Genomic DNA, 20899 nt, shown 5'->3' with positions numbered 1-20899 from the left:
TAAAGTGGGGGGTCCTCTAGCAGAGCCCCAGGCCCAGCTGAGGTAGGACACAAAGAGGTGGGAAATTCACCTTGGGCAGGGGACGGGGAGCAGGGAGGTGGAGGCAGATCAGGAGACAGGCTCAATCCATCACCCAAGGAGCTCTGAGCCCTCCGCACCATTCCCACAAGCTTTCACCCTGTGAGAAGCGACAGGGAGAGGCACCCAGCCTCACAGGAGGAGCAGCAGGACGTGACCAGCGCCAGGAGCACTGAGCCATCCCCACAGAGCCCTCCTGAGCTGTATTCTGCTCCCACCACCCACATGTTCCTCTCCCTCCATCCTGAGCTAAAGGATGGTCCCTCCCAGAGCAGGAGAAGCGACACCCTGTACCCACAAAGAGATGGGGAAATGTCAAGCTTTAAACATTTATTACTCAGATGAGGCATTTTATAGCATACAGTGGATCTGGATGTTCTATAAACAAAGACTGAATTGCCACAAAGAGTTATGAGCTCCCTTGTTTTAACAGTCTCTGAAATGCAGAAAACGATGAGTTTGTGATTTCTCTAAGTATGAATATCTAGTCTTTACTCTCCCCAAAACCTTTTTCCTTTTTTTTTTTTTTTTTTAAAAATTTTTTAAAGCGCTTGGTTTAACAAATATGATTAAATTAAAAATGTTGCTTTTTCAAATGCAAATAAACACATAAAAAAAAATTGCTAGCATTAACTCCGTGTTCTGCAGGACACCGCAGCTCCCTTGGCTATTGACAGTGGACTTAGCAACCCTTAGTATAATTTCTTCTGAAAAAATACTGAAAATATCACCAGGACTGCTTAATAGCTATCACCAAGAAGAGCAAAATTAGTGTAAAGCCATAAAATACCCAGCAGGGAAATTAAAAAAAAAAATCATATTTAAGATTCTGAGAGATTTCCAAGTGAGGGGTGTTATAAAAATAAGCACGAAAATAAATCTTAAGTTATTCTGACAAGTTTTCTTTCAAAGCCATCAATCATGCCAAGAATAGATACTAATTAATCTCCTTCAGGGGAAGAGGGGAACCAAGCAAATCACTTACTTTTCCTTTTTTTCTTTTCTCCCCATTTTTGTTTCACCTCCATATACACGAGACTTCTCTGAACAGCAGTGGAATCCCTCATGGGGAAACCAAGCAAGTCACTTTCTGCGTAGCAAAACTCGTCAGTTTGGAAAGATTTTTACCAGGAATTTTGAGGTGAATAATAACCTGGGGAGCCTGGCAGGGTGTCAGCAAACCTGCTCTGCATCCCAGGGAGATGGGCACAGAGGTGATGCTGCAGCCTCCACACCACCCTGAGGTTTGGCCCCACACACATTTGGCCCGAAGGGTTTGCTTTCCCCCTTTGCTGATGTAGTTGTATGGGGACAATGCAGTAAAACCCCCACACAAATACTTTTATTGAGCAGCAAAGATGGAATCTGGCTGATTTAGGGAGATGTTGCTGGTGGCTTTGCACCCAAAAATACATTTTGGAGAATTACGCTCTTTGGCGAACGTTTGCAAAGTAAGCCAAAAGATTAAAAAAAAAAAAAAAAAAATAAAAGAGAGAGAAGAAAACACTCCAGAATCCCCAGGTGCTTTCACCCCCAAAAATTCCTCAGCGCTGTTCCCCATCCTGCCCATCAAATGTCCTCATGGTACCTCTTTTCCCAACACGGTACCCTGGTGAATGATGTCATGTGTCTGCCAGCTTCCTGATGATGGACTTCAGAAAGACACCACTGGCAGCATGTAATTTTTGGGGAGACACCCCCATTTTTGGTCAACATTTTGATTCTTGTACATCAACAGAGTGACTGATGTATCAAAGCAGTTAATGGCTGGATGAACGTATGCTAATAGCAGAGATAAATGGCAAGACATTAAAAAACGACGGATTTCACATGAAAGTTCTTCATTTCCAGTGTTGGAAGGGAAAGTCATGGGCCAAGCCTGGTCAGTGGGGGATTCAGGACTGCCCCACAATGAGAAAATTGAATAAGCTCTCACAGCAGGTAGGGATAGGGAAATGCTTTAGGAGAAATACTGCCCTGTGGCTTATACTTTGACTCTGAATGCCTCCTGATGCACTGATGGGTGAAAAATTCAAGTTTTTAGAAAAAAAATCCCCAATTATCTGTGTTTTTATTTTCTTTTTTCTTCTTTCACTACATCCCAAGAAAAAGTTCTGTGGGAAGTGAGAAGCTGCAGGGGCCAGAGTGGCAGTCTGGATCACTGCTGGCAGGATCCCTGGCACTCCAACCATCAGGTTGCTGTCCCTGCTATAGGACTTTGCTGTTCTTAAAAAAAAAAGAAAAAAAAAAAGACCAAACAACAAGACAAAACTGTTTTTCAGGCCTTCTCCCAGAAGACTGACACTCTGCCTGAGTGCACTGTGATGGGTGTTATATCCCCTTCTCCTCCACTCCTTGAGAATTCAGGGAGCAGAAAAAACAAAGAGCGATGGGCACAGCCCTGAGCCTTGTAATACTGATGGGCTTTGCCGTCCTAATGAAGTTCATCTGCTCATTAACACTATCAAACCACATTGCTACTAATGAAGCTGACCCAACGCAAGGCGCCCTCACTGTGCGAAGCTCCTGGGCTCGAATAAGTGAAGCAAAAGTTAGTTCTTCCAGGCAATTCTAGTGAACTCAGCAATCCTTTTGCTGCTTTCTAGGTAGACAGGAAAAATGAAGCTCCTCTTTCCAGCTCCTCTTGCTCCAGGTGCAGAATGAAAACTGGATCAGCAGACAACCAGACGAAAATTCAGGTAATGTTGAACTGCAGCATCACGATGCTCACCCTCCTACAATGCATTTTCTGCTGAAAATTTCTGCCCTTTAAATTTTGCAGCAAAAGTTTCCTCCCCATCGCAGACAGACCAACACATTCATAAGGCACCCAAGAACATACTACACATCCAAGGAGGTCGGGGTGAAATCTCTCTTCTCTACAAGCCACCAGAAATGCAACGTTTTGGTTGGAAAAATGAGTTTGAGCTGCTGAGCTCAGGTTCTCAGCCTGCCTGGTCCAGGGTCAGTGTGTGCCATCCTTGTGGCATAAATTCTCTTATCATAAAAGGAATAAATTGAACAGTGAGAAGAAGCCAGGATGAGCTGATGGCATCATGCCTTCCTTGGCTCCTGCAGGCAGAATGGGGCACCCTGCATCCTCACTAGGTTTCACTAGAAAAACCACCTGGAGGGATTTCCTAAGTCAAAGTGTTGCTAGATCAGCAAATTAGGAGCCCATGGCATCTTCTTCATGATTCAGGCAGGCATTTCCCCAGACCAGCCTCTCACCCTCTGGGTGGCACCTCCCCACTGTCCCCCACAACTGTGTTGTCCCTTGGGATGCTCCAGCAAGGAGCCATGAGGGGATCCTGGAGCCCCCTGGGGATCCCCGAGCACACCCTGCCTCTCTGAAGATGTCCCCCATCCCTCGATGGCACTGTGCCACTTACACTGAGCGTGGGACAGAGCTGCTCCTGCACACTGCACACACCTAGGAACGCTGGATAGCATATTCAGCTAGTTAGAAGCCAGGCTCAAACTTCTATTTTTGGCTTTTTCTATTTTTCCCTCTTCTTTTTTCCTTTTCTTTTTTTTTTTTCTATACGCTGCTTGTCTTCTCCTTACGAGCCTCCGAAAAACATCAAACCTTCATTTCTCCCTTGCCCTGTACATTATTAGGCCCAACTATAACAGGCCTGGATTTAAATGTATAATTACAACCATGACAGTAATAACAATAAAGCACTCCTTCAATGGAAAAAAAAAATATTACAAAAAAAAAGTTAAATGATTATAGTGGCTGAGGAATAACGGCAACTTGAACAGCAAGAGCCACAGAATCCCCTGTTTTTAGAGCCCCTAGCTCAAAGGACACGTTTCTCAATCCACCGAGGAGGTTACTGGCAAGATGACGGTGGCTATGTAACTTCTGCAGTGGCTTTAGGACTCCTTTAAAACACTCCTTCTGTTTCAGCATCTTCACATAAATCGTTTCCCAGCTCGAGGGAAGGCGCTGCTCTCCCCGTCCCCGAGCTGCTCACAACTGTCCGTCCAACAATACAATAAGATAAGAAGAAATTACCAACGCTCGAGGAAAAGAAAAGCCAGTGCAAATAAGAAAGTCGTCTCGCTCTCCAATCTGCCTCTGAAGGGGTGGCGGGTAGGTGGGGGGAACACACAGAAAGTCGAAAACAAGAGAAGGAGGGGGGGACCTAACGCAAGCCCCGCTTGACAAAAGCCATCAATTATGAGCGTCTGGTGTAGTGTGTGCCTGGCTTTGTCCTCCCGAGACATCTGCTGCGTGCTGTCTCCTGCCAGTTGGCCAGGGCAAGGCAGGAGGACGGCGTGAAAACAATACTAGCCCCCACTTAGATTATTTTTTTTTCCCTCCTTTTCCAAATTCTCTGTCTTCTTTCGAAAGCCAAACAATAACCCGGCGGGATGCGCTGCTGCTGCTTGAGCAATGAGTTCAGAAAAAGAAACCCCTAAAACAAAACCACGGCAGGGAGGAGGGGTGGCACTTGGCGAGGTGGCTGAAAAAGAAACATGCTGCTCCCTCCCCACCCCACAAATGTATTCTCAAGCATGCTGGGGTTTGGTCTGCTGGGGGATTTAAATCAGAAAAGCTCTTGCCGGGTCCCTTCAAGGCGCATGTCTTCTTCTTCTTCTCGTCCCTTACCACCCCACCTTGCCCTGCCCCTCAAGCCGTCAGTTTTTGGATGGTCTTGTTGTAGTACTGCGTGATGGTGGGCGTCAGGGGGTTCCAGTTGTTGGCGTGCAGCTCGATGACCTCCAGCAGCAGGGACCTGGTCAGCATGGACTCGGAGGGACACAGCATCTTGTCGCGTGCTATCGCCAGCAGCTCCGTCATCATCTCAGGCAGCTGCTCCTCCAGCAGCCGGCCGGTGCTCTGCAGCTGTCGGGAGAAGAAGGGGTCAACCATGGATTACTGATCCTTGTGGGTCCCTTCTAGCTTGAGACAGGCTAGGATTCTACCACTCTATGATGTTAAAACACCCCTCCGGCTTTTTACAGACACCTCTCCCGTCCCTTCGATTCTGCCCTGCCTGGTGCAGGTAAGGTTAAAGGCGTCATGGCTTTTGAAAACCAAAACCACCCAGCAGCAGGCTCCAAGAGCTGAACACGAAGGGTGAGGTTTTCAAAAGCATCCGCACCAGGCTGCTGGAGGAGTGAATGGTTCAGCTCCCACTGACTTCAAAGGCAGCAGCGACGGATTGCTTTTGAAAAAAAGAAAAAAAATCCCACCTAACAATCATGCTATTGTCAAAACAAAGTGCAGGCTGTGATGTGGTATTCCTGCCTTCTACCTGGCCCTTCATTTAGTCGCTGATTCAGAGCTCCCAGTGACTCCCAGTCATTAGCTGGAATAAGCAGAACGCGCCTGTGTGCATAACAAATCCTGCCCTGCCGAGATCTGCATTTATACCTGTCATGCTGCTTTGCTGGAGACAGCCAAGGGCTTTTTCTAAAACAATTACTCCTTGGAGAGCCTCCATTGAGTAGCACAAGCCCTTGGTGGTTCAACAGAAAAGGTCCAAGTTTGGGGTGGACAGTGATGAGTCTGTGGGAGGCTCCCTAAAGCAGAGCTCCCCAAAGTCCTCACCTTAAAAACCAAATCCGCCTCCTCATCTGCTTTGCTGAATTTTAACTATTCAGGCTGCAACTTCAACTGCTCTCTGCAAGAAAAGAATCTGTCCCCATGGGCCCATCACTTCCCCAAAAAAAGTAGCCAATAGGAACTCTGCTAGAATTCACAGAATCACAGAATCAGTTAGGTTGGAAGAGGCCCCCAAGGTCATCGAGTCCAACTTGTGACTGATCACCACCGTGTCAGCCAGATCAGAGCACTGAGTCCCATGTCCAGTCATTTCCTTCTCTGAAAAACTGCTGCTGAGCACAGTGAGTCATGGGGCAGCTTTTGCTCCAACACAGCTGTTTCTGTGCTTGAAAATTGAATGGAAGGTGAGAAGGAACCAGGATGATATAATATTGTGATGGGACTCCAGGTACCAAACTTCTGCATCCATTTACATGCATCAGGAGCCCAGTGACAGAGTCTCAAGGGCTTTCATCTCACACTGGTCTTCTACCTGAACTGTTCTTGTGAGACCGAACCTGGGATCCTGAATCCAGCTCTGGGGTCCTCTGAACAGGAAGGGCATTGACCTGCTGCAGTGAGGCCAAAGGAGGCCATGGAGATGCTGCCAGGGCTGGAGCCCCTCTGCTCTGGAGCCAGCCTGGCACAGCTGGGGCTGCTCAGCTGCACAAGAGAAGGCTCCAGGGACACCTCAGAGCCCCTGCCAGGGCCTCCAGGGCCTCCAGGAGAGCTGCACAGCCACTGGGGACAAGGCATGCAGGGACAGCAGCCAGGCAATGGCTTCCCAGGGCCAGAGGGCAGGGACAGATTTTGGGCTATTGGGAATTAGGAATTGCTGGCTGGGAGGGTGGGCAGGCCCTGGCCCAGGGTGCCCAGAGCAGCTGTGGCTGCCCCTGGATCCCTGGGAGTGTCCAAGGCCAGGCTGGATGGGACCTGGAGCAACCTAATGGAAAGTGTTCAAGATCATTGCAGACGGGTTGGACTAAATGACCTCCAAAGGCTCCTTCCAATCCAAACCATTTGATCATTCCAAAATGCACAGAGGCCACACAGCTGTTGGGTCTGGAAACATCCAACAGCTGCTAGTCACATGCATGGGCAAGGATGGAAGGGGTAAAGCAATGAGATCAGGGCAGATGTAGACATGCTTCCCTACCTCCATGGAGCAGCAAAGCACGGCATCTTCCTTCACATCCTGAGATTGCAACAACTGCAAAAGACAGAAGAGAGAAACAGTGAGAAATGCATGATCTTCCTCCTCCTCCTCCTCCTCCTCCCTTACAACTTTCCTTCTATGTCTTTGTCCAGCTTGGCTTTTGTCACTTCTAGAAGAAAGGACATAAAATCAGAAGGAGGGAAGAAAACAGATTGTCCACACAAAAATTTCAAGTCAGCAGTGACAAAACATGGGCTAAAATTTAGACTAACAACTTTCACAATAGATTTTGTTTAGGTTACATTGCTTTTTTTATCCCATGGCAGGCAGTGAGAAAACACTTGTTTCACATGCACAGGGAATAAACACAGCCATCAGTCAACAACACTGGAGTAGCACAGACCTAGGAGTGGCTGTTTGGAAAGGAAGGCCTCTGCCACCCATCTCTGAACCTCTCCATCCCGGTGGGGACACTTCTGACAGACACAAAAGTGCCTGAGCTACATCCAATTCCCTGTAATTAATATGGCTCCTTCTAGGCTGGTTACACAGTGCTGGAAGGGCAGGGGTGCCAATGAAACTACGGAATCTCAGGTGCCCAAATCCAACCCTGCCCTGCTCTCCATGAACTCTGTGTTACAAACACGAGCTTGTAAGCAGGAGCAGCTTTCAGGAAAGACCCAAAATGTTGCTGGGCATGGCACAGCATGGTGCAGGAAGATGCTCATCTCTCTTGGTTCAGACTCAGGGTGTGCAACGAGGGTCAATAGCTCCACCTGACAATGGCAAAGTGCAGGAGCCCAGCATGTCTCACCCCACAAACACTGAAATCACGAGCAAGGACCCTCAAAACAGGACCAAAAATATGGATTTTCCTTTGTTCTCATCTGTATGACAATTACAGGTACCAGGAACACTCAAAGCTATAGCCACTTCCATCCCATCACTTTGGAATGAACAAGCCCTGATGGCCCTGAGCTAATCCCTGTGTGCAGTAACCACTGAGCAAAAGAAGAAAAGATGGGAAAACTGGCTTCACTATCATCTGACATTCATTAGAGAGAAGTAGACTTTTTAAAACCAGTTGATCTGATTAAAACTGCCCATATAAAAATTGCTCAGTGTAACTACATGTTACTCCAAAGTCATATCCATTAGTTAAAATCAGAATTGTGACTCTGGGCCTTACCATCTCTCTGTCCCATTCTTATTTTTCCATGTTTCCTTCCATCTACAAATAAATGTCTGTTTACCAGCTCCATGTTGGCTGGAAAACAGACAGGGGAAAGAAGAGGCAACACAAGGAACTACCACTGACTGCTCTCAGAGGTTTGTCTTCTGTTTTCAGCAGAAAGCAGATTGTTTGCTTTGAGGATGGTGTTCACAGCACCTCACTGAGCACTCTGTCCCTCTCCTTAGCCAAAGCTTCAGCCAGGGTTTCTCAAATCATCCAACAGGGTTTTTTTCTACCCCACCCCCCAGTTTATCTTTCTGCTAAGTTGTTTGGAAAATGTTAGTTAAGCCCAAGCCATGTGCTCTAAGTTCTCACAAACAGTTCAGATTCCGCACAAGAAAACATGAGATTATTTTAAACCCAACACCAACAATGAAAAAAATATCAGTTAGGGAAAAATATAAACAGGCAGTAGTCCAGCTATTCCCTCCTGGGGTATTTAGCTCATGAGCATGGCATGAAGCAGGGCTGCAAATAAACAGACAATACCTTTTAACAACACCTTTCTTGTTTTTGGTGTTCTTTAGTAAAGAACATAACACAAAAACTAAAGCTTGAAACTAGAGTTAGGATTGACTCCAGCCTTTCCTCTGCCATGGTCTCCTCAGTGATCCTGCTCCCTGCCCAGGATATGTGGTCATAGAAAGGCTGCAACTTCACTAGCCCCAGCTTCCCACACACAGGGCTGGGACATGCTTCCCTACCTCAAAAGGGGTTTGTGAGGATGAACATGTCCCTGTCAAGTTCTCAGGTACTTGGCTAATGAGGAACAGTCTCACCTATCTATGATGAAACAGAGAACACATCCTACCCCCAGCCCTGGGCAGGCACCCTCCAGCTTCACACTGCCCTCATGGACACCTGATCTTCATCTGATGTGACTTGGCTGAACAAGGAGAATGGGTGTGCTCCAGTGTGTCCATCAGCAGGCTGCCATGCGCTCCACCTTGTCCACAGAGACACCATGTGCTCTACCTTGTCCATGAAGGTACCATGTGCTGCACCTTGTCCATAGAGACACCATGTGCTGCACCTTGTCCATGGAGACACCATGTGCTCCACCTTGTCCATGGAGGCACCATGTGCTCCACCTTGTCCATGGAGGTACCATGCGCTCTACCTTGTCCATAGAGACAGCATGTGCTCCACCTTGTCCACGGAGACACCATGTGCTCCACCTTGTCCACGGAGACACCATGTGCTCCACCTTGTCCATGGAGGCACCATGTGCTGCACCTTGTCCATGGAGGCACCATGAGCTGCACCTTGTCCATGGAGGTACCATGTGCTCCACCTTGTCCACAGAGACACCATGTGCTCCACCTTGTCCATGGAGGTACCATGTGCTCTACCTTGTCCATAGAGACAGCATGTGCTCCACCTTGTCCACGGAGACACCATGTGCTCCACCTTGTCCATGGAGACACCATGTGCTGCACCTTGTCCATGGAGGCACCATGTGCTCTCCACCTTGTCCATGGAGGCACCATGTGCTCTACCTTGTCCATGGAGGTACCATGTGCTCTACCTTGTCCATAGAGACAGCATGTGCTCCACCTTGTCCACGGAGACACCATGTGCTCCACCTTGTCCATGGAGACACCATGTGCTGCACCTTGTCCATGGAGACACCATGTGCTGCACCTTGTCCATGGAGGCACCATGTGTTCTCCACCTTGTCCATGGAGGCACCATGTGCTCTACCTTGTCCATGGAGGCACCATGTGCTCCACCTTGTCCATGGAGGCACCATGTGCTCTCCACCTTGTCCATCCAGGTACCATGCACTGCACCTCATCCACCCAGGATCCACCAGCTCCATTGCTCCAGAGGCACCATGTGCTCCACCATCCCTCCAAGGCATCATGTGCCCCACCTTGTCCACCCAAGTACCACATGCTCCACTGCTCCATAGGCTACCAAGGGATATCAACCTGAGGCACTACAGGCGAGCCTCTGCCTGAGACAGGTAGGCTGGGGAGGCCCACAGCCTGCTCACCAAGCTCAGGCACATCCCTGTGCATGAGGGACAGCCTGCAGTGAGATCTGCTGCTGCTCTGGAGAACCAGAGTCCAAATCCATGGCCACAGATGGCTGCCAGCCACTTGCATCAGTGCAATGGACTGAAGCACGCAGGATCAGAATGATGCCACTGTTTCTCTCAGCCAGAGCATAGTGTTTCCCAAAGCTCTGTCACCCCTGAGTCAGACCTGACCGGGGCTGTAAAAAAAAAAAAAAAAAAAGTGAAAATGTTTTGAGAGCTCCACGGAAATCACAGCCCTAAAGTCCCAGCACTCGGGTGACCACCCAGCCAATTGCATTCACTGTTTGCAATCTAATTCATATTTACTTAAAATATTTTACGGTAAACACTCTATACCCATTAAATTAGCACTCCCACACTGGAATTATTATTTATTTAACTATTTATAGCCGCTCCTCCCTGCTGCGTGCCTCTGCCCAAATCCCACTGTGACCACCATCCCATCCCTCTCCACCAGGTTCTCACAGGGCTCAAACCAGCTGGTGGACGTGGACGAGGGATCTGAAAGAGCAGCATGAGGTAGACAAGAGGGCAGGTGAGCTGGGCCTCACGAGCTCCTCAGTTTAACCTGTAATCATCCCCTGGAGGCTGGGGCTGTCTGCGAGAAAAACTTCCCTTTGCTCTCCAGCCGGTTTCCCCTGTATCGGGCGAAGCTGGGCAATGAAAGCAGCAGTTCCTGCTGGAGAGCAGACAAAGAGTCTGCCTGATTTCCTAAGAGAGGAGGCTGCATGCCAGAATCTGCCTGGCCAGTCATATAATACCCAGCCTCAGTTGCGAAAGGCTTCTCACTTTTGTTTCTGGTGCTGGACTCGCTGCCTTGCAGACTGGTGTGAGGTATCAGCCACCTTCTCATTCAAATTTCCGTGTCACTTGGAGATGATCACTGGACAAGGTCCTCTGCAGAGCCAGTGTGCCCAGGTGAGCCCTGGGTGCTAGATATTTGCATAAGGATCCCAAACTAAGTTTTAGGCTCTGCTCCTGGAAGTGTTGTGTGTTGTGGTGAGTAGCAGTGCCTTGCAAGGTGGCTCTTGAGCTCAATCGGTATCCATGGTGTGCTATTGGGACCCATCTCCCCCAGCCTCCATGGCCCCAGAGCCTTCTCTTCACATCTCTGCAGAGGTAAGCATCATAAGGCACAAGAGGTGCACATGCAGCCATGGTTGGAGGACCAAAGGAGCCCTAAAACTGCAGCTATGCCTCATCACAGACAGAGCCAGCTTGGTCCTCCTGAGCAGCAGGAGATGCATGTGTATGGGGTGCAGGCCACCAGGAGCAAACCAAAAAAGCGAACACACTGGGACTCACCCCAAATATTTGGGTTTATTATCTGCTTTCTGAGATCACCTGGACTGCTGAGAAGCTGAAGTGCTTACTTGGTATTCTCAGGGGTGCCCACACCACGAGGAGGACAGGAGAACCCGTCCCACCCACCCCTTATCACTAAACCACGCAGGTTTAATTGTGTTCTTCAGCAACTCTCCCCAGGAGATGGGGTGGGAGCAACCCAACACACGCATTACCCTTTCCAGATGCAATGATATTTCTCCTGCAAGGCACAGTGCTAATTACTGCGTACGTGATATCGCTTGCAAAACTACACATAAGCAATGCTGGCCACTAACTACCCCTTAGCATGCAGGGTTTCATGATGCTTCGGTGATGACTCCAGCGTGAAAGCACAAGAAACCTGGAAAATATCCACGCAGAGCCACTGGGAGAGGCTGGGATGAGACCCAGGGAAAGCCGGGCTGACCGCAGCCCACGCGCCGCTCTCCCCGATGGGCATCTCGTGTTCACAGGTCCAGTGGCAACAGGCACGGACACCCCGGCAGCCTCGGGGCAGAGGCTGCCCACAGGTATGCTTTTCACACACACCTGGGTCACCAGGAGGTGCCTCCCAGTATTCCCCCCTCCCAGGGACTGTGGAGTGTGACCTCAGGGAAACCGGCGTGCTGCAGACACACGGCAGAGGTGCAGCAATCGGCTCGCTGGTGTGGAGCAAGGCCAGGGGGGAAAAGGGAGACACATTTCCTTCAGGAAGAGCAGTTATTTGTGCCACTTGGAGCTTAAGCAGAGGGGACATACTGTACTGGAAGTGTGGGAGAGATGGTGCTTCCCAGTCCTGCTTTTAATCAGAAAGTACCTTGGGAAGGGCCATGATGGTCCTCTGACAAATGGATCTGTTCCAGCTCTGTGTCTGGGATTGTCATGGACACCCCCTTATGAAGGGAGCTTATAAGAAAGATAAGGACTAAGTTTTTAGTAGGGACTGTAGCAACAGGATAAGGGGCGATAGTTTTAATCTAAAAGAGGGGAGGTTCAGACTAAATAGATGGAAGGACTTGTTTACCATGAGGGTAGTGAGACTCTGGCACAGGTTTCCCAGAGAAGCTGTGGCTGCCCCTGGATCTCTGGCAGTGTCCCAGGACAGGTTGCACTTGGAGCTTGGAGCCCACTATCCCACGGCTTGGAGCAAGCTGGGATAGTGGAAGGTGTCCCTGCCCACGGCAGTGGGTAGAATGGGATGAGCTTTAAATGCTATTTCCATGCCAAAGCATTCTGTGGTTCTGTGACCATCCCCAATATCTGACAGTGCAGTTTAGGTGCTAACACAGCTCTGCAGGCAGTCTTAGTGCTCTAATGGACCACAGCTGGGGAATTCCAGCTCCCAAAACCTCCTGGAATCCCCACAGTCTGCTAGGTGGGCCCTCCTGGGAGCCCAGACCAATTCTGCTTCATGGTCTCTCTGCAGACAGACATCAATAGCAATTTTCTGCCTTTCCAGCAGCCCCTTATTGACCTACTGTCACAAGTCTTTAAGGAAGATGCCTGAGGTAAGATCCATGGGACTGCATGGTTCTGCATGGGTAGGAGAGTCACACACTTCTCTGAGACACAGGCAATGGAACAGCTCCCCTTCTCCTCTTGTCACAGGGCACAGGATGGTGAAAACAGCCAGGACTTGGGAAAATGTAAAGTACAAACAAGGTTGTGGGGATGGGTGATTGCAAAATGCTCCACCACAGGGCCATTTTCAGGATTTCTACGATTTGCTACCGTCAGATGCATCAGTTCCTTGACCCAGGACATCAGAAGGTCAGCTGAGCTCATCCTGTGCCTACCAACAAGCTGTGCCAGTACCACCCCCTCTAAAGGGGTACCGAGTCCCCCTCTGGAAGTGAGGGAAGTAGGATGAGACTGACTTTCTCTGGGGAAGAAACAAGTAAGCCCATGGAAACAGACTTCTAGAAGCTCACAGGCATAGGTGAAATAGTTTCTGCTCACCCATTTGATGCTGACGTTGCCCAAATACAAAGTTTTGGGGGGAACCTTTCCGTTATGGAGCTGCCTGTGCTGATCTCTGCACAAGGCACAGGCTCTGCCATGCTCCAAAATGTGATTTGTTGGAATTTAAAAACACAGCTGAGCTGTGAGAGGCAGTCTGTGTCCAGCTGCTTCCACTAGCAATGGTGCTTCTCTCCCCATTCCCTTCTGCTCACACCTCTCTGGAGATCTGGGAAGTCTTCAAGGCTACACAAGATGCACAAGGTGCCACCAGGTCGTGTGTCTCATGTAGGGAACCCTCCTCCCAGTTTCTTGATGGGATGTTGTGGTCTCAGCCTGGGCCAGAATGTCTGACAGCAGCTCCTGCTGCTTCATTAGCAAAAGTTTACCAGCAGAAGCCACTGCTGATCCCACAAGCTGCTGCCCAGATGAAGTGGCACAGGGGGCAAGGAGCTCTGCGCTGAACTGCTTGTCCCAGCATGGCTGCACCAGAGCCATGGCCATAGCAGACACTTTCTCTAACACACTTTAGACAACCTAAAAACCTAAATGAGTTTTGGTGGCACCAACTCCTTCTACATTGATGTGCTCCCCTCAGCTCAGAGGGAGATTTCTGTTCTATTACACAACCAGGACTCCCTGGGAGGATGGTAAAAGAGATTAGTTTGTTTATTGCATTGAGTAAACCAAAACGTTGGTTATCCTCCTTGTCAGGCTCCTGAGGAACTCAGAGATACTTAACAGCAAATTGAATTAAGGCCAGAGGAACAAAATCCTGTACCCAGTCGTGGGAAACTCCTCCTACTCCTTTCCACTGTAGGCAAGGGAAACCATGAAACACGACACTCTCTCTCCCCGGATCTGGAACAGGCAGAAGAAATTCCTGAGAAGATGGAAACCATTAAGAGGCAATTACTGGAGACAATGATGAAGAAAATTTGGTCACTCATCAACCCAGACGCTGCAATCCAACAGTAGCCGGGTGGTTACACATCCCCTGGCTGGAGGTGGACCTCCAGGACCCGAAGGTGAGCAGGACAGACGGACCAGAGCCACCCGGTCTGGGTGCACAGGGAGTTCAAGCCACCCAGACGACTGGCTTCATCCTGCCCGTCCGAAGACATAATAACCCTGGGAGAGGAGGATGTGATCTCATCCCAAGGGTCCCGAGGAAACACAAAACATGGAAAGAAACAGTGGCGAGACCATGGCGCTTGATTGCAGCGGGCTCCACCCTGGCTGGCCGGAGGCTCTGCGCTTTCCTGGCTCTGCAGAGGCAGCGAGCGCGCAGCGGCGGCGGCAGACGCAAATAGTTGTGTTTACATCCCATTGAAAGGGTTTTTGGGAACTAACAATGCCTGGTATGGAGGGCGAGGGAGAAAAACAAAGCCACGCGAGGAGGAGGGACCATCCTGTGAGATGGTATCTTACTTCACTTCTTTATCTGCACAAATTGCTTCCTCTGACTTCTCCACGGGTCCCAGAGAAATGAGGGTGGCATTTTCCCTCCTCTATTTCAGATACAACACCACGGTTTTGGTGCTGGGACTAAATGAGTCCTGTGGCTTTCCAAGAATATGTTCCTGCACATACAATACTTGACAGGGCAGATGGGCTTACAGGCACTGGGCAGCCCTCCCTGGTTTGGCCCGTCCTCATCTGCTCCCAAATAACACCTGACCTCCTCCACCTTAACTATGCCCTTTGAACAAAATGACCAGGATTAAAGGAAATCTGTTGTTTCCCAAACAAGCTGCATTCATAGGAGTGTTTTTGCCCGCACAGCTATGGGGGTCTGGGGGCATGGGAGCTTTTTGTATGGTTAATTATTTTTTAATGTATGGCAGGCACAGAGGTTACAGGGACATCCACCCCTGCCCTGTGTGGTCCTACAGACAGGCATCCACCTTTCCTCTTTGCTCTCTGCACTCTGCCTCCTGACATGGCTCTGGAAGTCCATATCCCCTTTACATCAACATGCCCCACTTGCTCCAAATCCCAGACCTTCCTCCCAGACCTTCCATGTCTTCAACCCACATCTCCTGGACTCCCAAGACAGTTCCCCACTTGTTCTCCTCATTCCTCCTTCCTCCTGGTGTCTCTGAGCCCCAGTCCCCCTTTTTCACTCATTCTCTAAAATCCCTTCCCTCCCATGCCCACACTCCTCATTCCTCCTCCACCTTTCCCCACACAAAACACTTCCCAGTTTGTCCCAGACCCATTGGACTGGAGACCAAATCTTCGATTTTTTGCAGAACCAGATAGGGGGGACCAGAAGGGGACTTCTGTGAGGATATAAGTCCCCTTCCTCATAAAAGACATATTTTCTCTGCTCAGATCTAGCCTCATGGAGCTTCCTGAATGGAAGTGTGGTGTGGGGTCAAGATCTAAGCCCCTAGGTGCCTTTGCTCATTTGATAAAGCAAAAATCCTGTTTCACTCTCTGACTCGGAGAGTAATATTAAAAATCCTAGCATCTCATTATACTGTCAAAGACCCTTTTTCAAACTCAAAAGGCTGATGCTTTTTAAAAAGTGAGAGTGATTAACAAAACACAACCCACGTTAAAAGATACAATTTTCTTTTCCAAAGAGCACCACCCTCCTCGCTCATCCGACTGCAGCCAGGAAGGTTTTCCTTTTTCTTCCTCTGAAGGAGACAGTGAAAAGGCAGTGCCCTCTTGAAGTTCAGACGTTAATTACTGTGTTAGAATATTTTGCTAAATTACGCAGCATGGCCCCAGGAGATAACAGGCACTAAGAGAAGGGAGGGGAGTGGATACCCGTCTACACGCTGCACCGCAGACTCAGACGTAGGGGGAAGGCAATTAGACAGGGAGTATTTATCCTCCCTGCACCACCACCCCGAGGCTTTCAGTCAGCAGCCTGTACCAAGGCAGGGAAGCGATGGGAGCGTGCCAAGATTTTAAACGATGCTGAAATGGGACTGTCTCTGCCAACCAGACTGGAGGTAGGAGACAACTCCTGCAGAGAAGCAACTGTCCTGCCTGCTGCCAGCCTGCTGGGTCTGATCCCTGCTGATTCACAGCGCCTGAGAGCTGCCCTTGCTCCCCAGGGTTGGTATTGAGACCCTAAAATCATCTGTTTTGGGTCAGGCCAGTGACTGCATCCCTCTAAAGGGGATACCCCTGGGGTACACAGCCTCAGAAGCAATAACCCTCTCAAGCTGGAGGGATCTCTATGAATTGGTCCTGCAGCCTCCTGCACAAAGTTTTGCAGTTTAGTTAGCCTTTCTGTGATGAGCTGCTTCCTGGAGTTTGCTCTGAACCTGCCCCAGCAGCCCTGCCCAAGGCTCAGAGTGGGATGGTGCCCAGGCAGCTCCCTGTCACCCCTCATATCCAGTCCCTTTGTATCCAAGCCAGGACAACCAGATGGGTAAAAAAATGGGTTGGATGGTTGGGCTCAGAGGGTTGTAGCCACTGGGTTCCAACCCAACTCTACCTGAAGGCCAGGAATGATAACAACTACCAAGCTGTTATCCCAGGACCTGCCCTATTTAGCATCCTTATCCGTGACCTGGAGGAGGTAAGGAGTGCAATCTCATGAAGTTTGAAAGTTGACAGCAAGTCTGGGATGTGCTGAAATGTATTCAAGGGGCTGCCAATGAGAGGGACCTCAGTGGCTTGAAGCAAAATGTCAAGAGGAAACTTAAAACTTTCAACAAAAGATCAGCCCTGTGCAGAAGAGCAGCACAGTGACATGGGTGAGGGGTGGGATAGGGTTATTATGGGGAGTGAGAGGGGACAGAGCCCTCCCTGTGTAGGACACCAGCTGGTGAGGTGCCTCGAGAGACCACAGTGGCATTATTGCCACATGGCATCACCTTGGGCCTGAGTCCCTCGAGCCAGTTTTTCCACCTCCCTGCTCTGCTGCCATAGGCAACTGCTCAGGTTACCTGGCTGCTAAATGGCATTGTAAGAACAAACAAATGCATCCAAAGCAGCACTTGGCACCAACCACCGGGGCTGGAAGTGGCTGTTCCTGGCAGGGGGCTGGCAGGGAGGTGTCAGCTCCCAGCCCCAGGGGCACCTCCTGGCTTGGTGTCCCAACAACACCCACTGAGGATGAGACAGACAACAGGGGAGGCAAACCTCCCAAGAACACCCATCAAGAGCCACACTGGGTGTGATCCCTCCTTCCTTGCAGATTTCAGAGGTCACCTAAAACTGGGCTGGGCCCCTCAGGATCTAGTCCTAATGCTCCCCCTGCTCAGCAGCACCAGGGGATGAAACTGGAAGGGCACTGAGCTGGGGTGGCCCACGGCCACCCTGCTGACTCACACACAGACATGGGAGCACAGAGCTGGATGAGGGACAGACAGCTCCAACTGTGCCTAGGGAAGGCAAAAGTGGTGACAATCAGTGAACAATAGATGGCAAATAATATTATTTATCTTCAGTAGCCACGGGGCACTTCTTGCACTGCGCACAGGGCTCTGATGGTTCAGCTGACATTTGCTGCTTCCTTGCCTTAACCACCCATTTTCTCCATTCTGCTGACTCTGCCAAAGGCCACAGAAAAGAAGAAATATGGCCAGGCTGCAAGAACCAAAGTACTCTGGTTCTTCTCTTGGTTTTAGCTGGTTTTGGGGGGACATGCAACATGAAGCATTGCTGGATCATGGCTCCGCATGGTCCTTGGTGTTTGGACATAGGGCAGAGGCTTTGGAGCAGGAAAGATGTCAGCATGTTCACTCCTCACCATCCTGGAAGATGTTCAGGGACAAATTTAGAGTGCTTTTGTGAAATAAACGGAGGCCATAGTCAAGAGGGCTTGTAGGGCTGGAAGGAGAGAATGGGATATCACTCTTACTTAAGATCATCATTCACAGGAGACAGAACAACTTCCTAATGCTGAAAGTGCTTTCACCAAATAGAAGGCTCATGGAAGAATGCTGGTCCTGCAAGATGCCACCACTGTTCCCAAGTGAGAGCAGCCAGGTCTGGAAGCAGGCAAGGGTCAAACCCACAGTGTCCTGGCTGCAGCATAACCATCCCTGGGGAAAACCTTTATCCCAGGAACAATGCCCTCTTCCAGCTCGCCCTTGATTCCCCGAAGCTCTGAGGGAAGAATAGGAGGAAAGCGCTTTTATTTCTATTTAACATCTCTGCTTTGTTATTCTTTTCCCAGGCTTTCCAGATCTGAGGGCTGCAATAGTCCTCTCCTTCTCATCTGCAAAGGGCTCTCCCTCCTTTCCTCAGTTGTCTCCGGGTCTGATCTTTGGGCCAGCCTTTGGTATCCATTGCCCTTCCCCAACCTAAAATATGCACTGTCCCACTGCATGTATTTTAGTCCAAACTACCATCCAAGTGCACTGTGCTCCATGAAACCATTCTAACAAGAGATAGACTCACCTTTTACTTCCCTTGGCAAACCCTCTCTTTGCCTAAAATCCCAACACTGACCTCACCAGACCTCACTGTGAGGATACACTCTCAGCCTGCACAAACCTCACCCCAAACCCCTCAAAACAGTTATGGAAATTAAACTTTTTCATTTGGTAGGGATTCTGCTCCTGGGAGATGTCATTACAGTGTTGGATGTATTGGCAGTCCCTTCCTTCTCCCCCTGTTTCAGGCTCAAGTGATGGAGGAGAGCCTCCTGGGAGGGGAATTTGGCTGCACTGGGCTTGGGCCAAGGGGCACAGCTACCCCTTTGGTTCCCAAAAGGCTGCCTGGGTGAGGTGGCAGCTCTGACCCAGATTTCCTCTGCCACGGTTAAACACCCACTGCCTTGCCTCACACGGGGCCTGCCTGCTTCCCAGAGGACAGTGGTGGGCCCTGGGTCAATCAGCCAGCAAACCCCAGCACTTATCACTCCAGCCTCACCTGAAATGAACTTGTATTTTTTTTTCCTCAGCCCACAAAACCAACCCATCCACAGTGATCGATAAATAGCGATGGCATTGTCACTCAGCTCCCCAGCCATGTCCCCAGCTCCTCCCCACCCAGCACTGATGCCCTCATGGCCCCCCTCACCCCTCCCAGTCAGCTAATGATGGTGTGAATAAGGTCTTATTTGGGGGGAAAGGAGCTGGAGGAGAGAGGAAGCTTTGCAGGGTGAAGGGAAGAGACATTCCTGCCTCAGTCATCAGGCAATTTTCCCCTTCCTCTTGCTCACTGCCTCGCTGACCTTTGGCTGAGTCTGCCAGAGCTATAAAGGAAAAGGGAAAAAGGAGAAAAAAAAAGAGAAACTAAAGAGCAAGAGACCTGAAAGGACAGGCAGAGGGAGAGATGTTATCTTGCCTCTGCTAATGATTTATGGTCTCAGGATGGGTGGATAGAGGCAGAAGGAGCTGTGCAGGACTGTGGGCAGCACAGAGGGAGCTTGCTGGGGAATAATCGATATGAAAGGAATTAGGGGTGAGGGGCTGAGACTCTTCGTGGGGATGTATGTTCTGATCAGCAGAAGGCGAAAAAACCCATGGTGAGTGCTACTACACCTTGTGAACCTGTCCTGAGGCATGTGGAGTCCCAAACTTTAAAGATCATGGTGACATCTCCTCCTCTGCTGGGCCACCAGCCCATGAGCACTCTGCACAGTTAGGGACTTTCCACACTCTGACAGAGCACCCAGCAGGGCCAGCCTGTGCAGATGTCCCTGTCCTCTCTGGGGTGCAGCTGGAAAAGCACACCCCCACCTCCCTGGCTTGTCTGCAGCCCACCTTTGGCCCTGGCAACCATCTGCCAACCAGAGCCTGGCACTGCTGATAAATCAGTGACCCTTTCCCCCGGGCTGGCCCTGTGCAGCAGGATTAGCTGGCAATGACAAAAAAAGGCAGCAGAATGAAAACCCATTCCAGAGCCATGGAAGAGGGGTGAATCAAGGTCAAAGCACTGCCGAGAGAGCAGTCACAGGGCAAGGATTTTGGGGCAGGGGAGCCAGAGGAGTCAGGCTCACCCATGCCAGCTAAGCTAAGAGACCTCTTAGAAATCACAGAGTAGCTTGGGTTGGAAGGGACCTAAAGATCATCTCGCTATTAAAGATCATCTAGTAAAGTCATCTGTGACAAACAACACCACAGGGACAGACCTGTCCTGCTAAGGAACAGAGATGTATTTTTAAGAGCAAATTTACGCATGACATCTTGATATAATTAGTGAATCTTTTTATGGAGCTGCCCTGTAGCAAAAAATATCCTTGATATATGAAATTCATGTCCTTCCGCACACCTCCAGCTCACCACCATGTCCCCACAGAGCAGAAGGGTGACAGGAGGGACAGCGACAGCACGGCGAGGGCAGACAGGAGTGGGCAGGGAAAAGCTCTGGCAGAATCAGGGCTGTGCTGTGTCACGATTACGATGGGAAGCGGATGGGCACGGGGGCTCTGCTAGACGTCAGATCTTCCCCAGAAGGTGACACATAACTCCGTGGGCAGAGATTTTGGGGAAGTTCGGCTATTCTTAGCGTCCCTCTCCCATCTCCTCCTCTGGATATGTCTGCCTTATCATGAGGCCCGCGCTCCTCACTGCTCCAGTCACCATCTGTGAGCTCTGCCCACAGTACTACCACCCAGACAAA

The 20899-nt window shown here is 49.9% G+C and overlaps 1 protein-coding gene across 4 annotated transcripts in view; it reads right to left on the bottom strand.

Moving 5' to 3' along the window:
- Positions 1 to 393: 393 nt before the first annotated feature.
- The window catches only part of CTIF (cap binding complex dependent translation initiation factor), a 147112-nt gene continuing 126606 nt past the window's right edge, over positions 394 to 20899 (bottom strand). For all 4 annotated transcript variants that reach the window (XM_030968553.1, XM_030968550.1, XM_030968551.1 and 1 more), the window contains 2 exons: positions 6795 to 6848; positions 394 to 4936 (listed from right to left, as the gene is read on the bottom strand). In XM_030968553.1, the coding sequence (XP_030824413.1) occupies positions 4721 to 4936; positions 6795 to 6848 (270 nt within the window). In that variant the 3' untranslated portion in view covers positions 394 to 4720. The remainder of the gene's footprint in view (positions 4937 to 6794; positions 6849 to 20899) is intronic.

Source organism: Camarhynchus parvulus, chromosome Z (assembly GCF_901933205.1).
Source record: "Camarhynchus parvulus chromosome Z, STF_HiC, whole genome shotgun sequence".
NCBI lineage: Eukaryota > Metazoa > Chordata > Aves > Passeriformes > Thraupidae > Camarhynchus > Camarhynchus parvulus.
The sequence above is the reverse complement of the archived record's forward strand: the minus strand, read 5'-3'. Positions and strand labels throughout refer to the sequence as shown.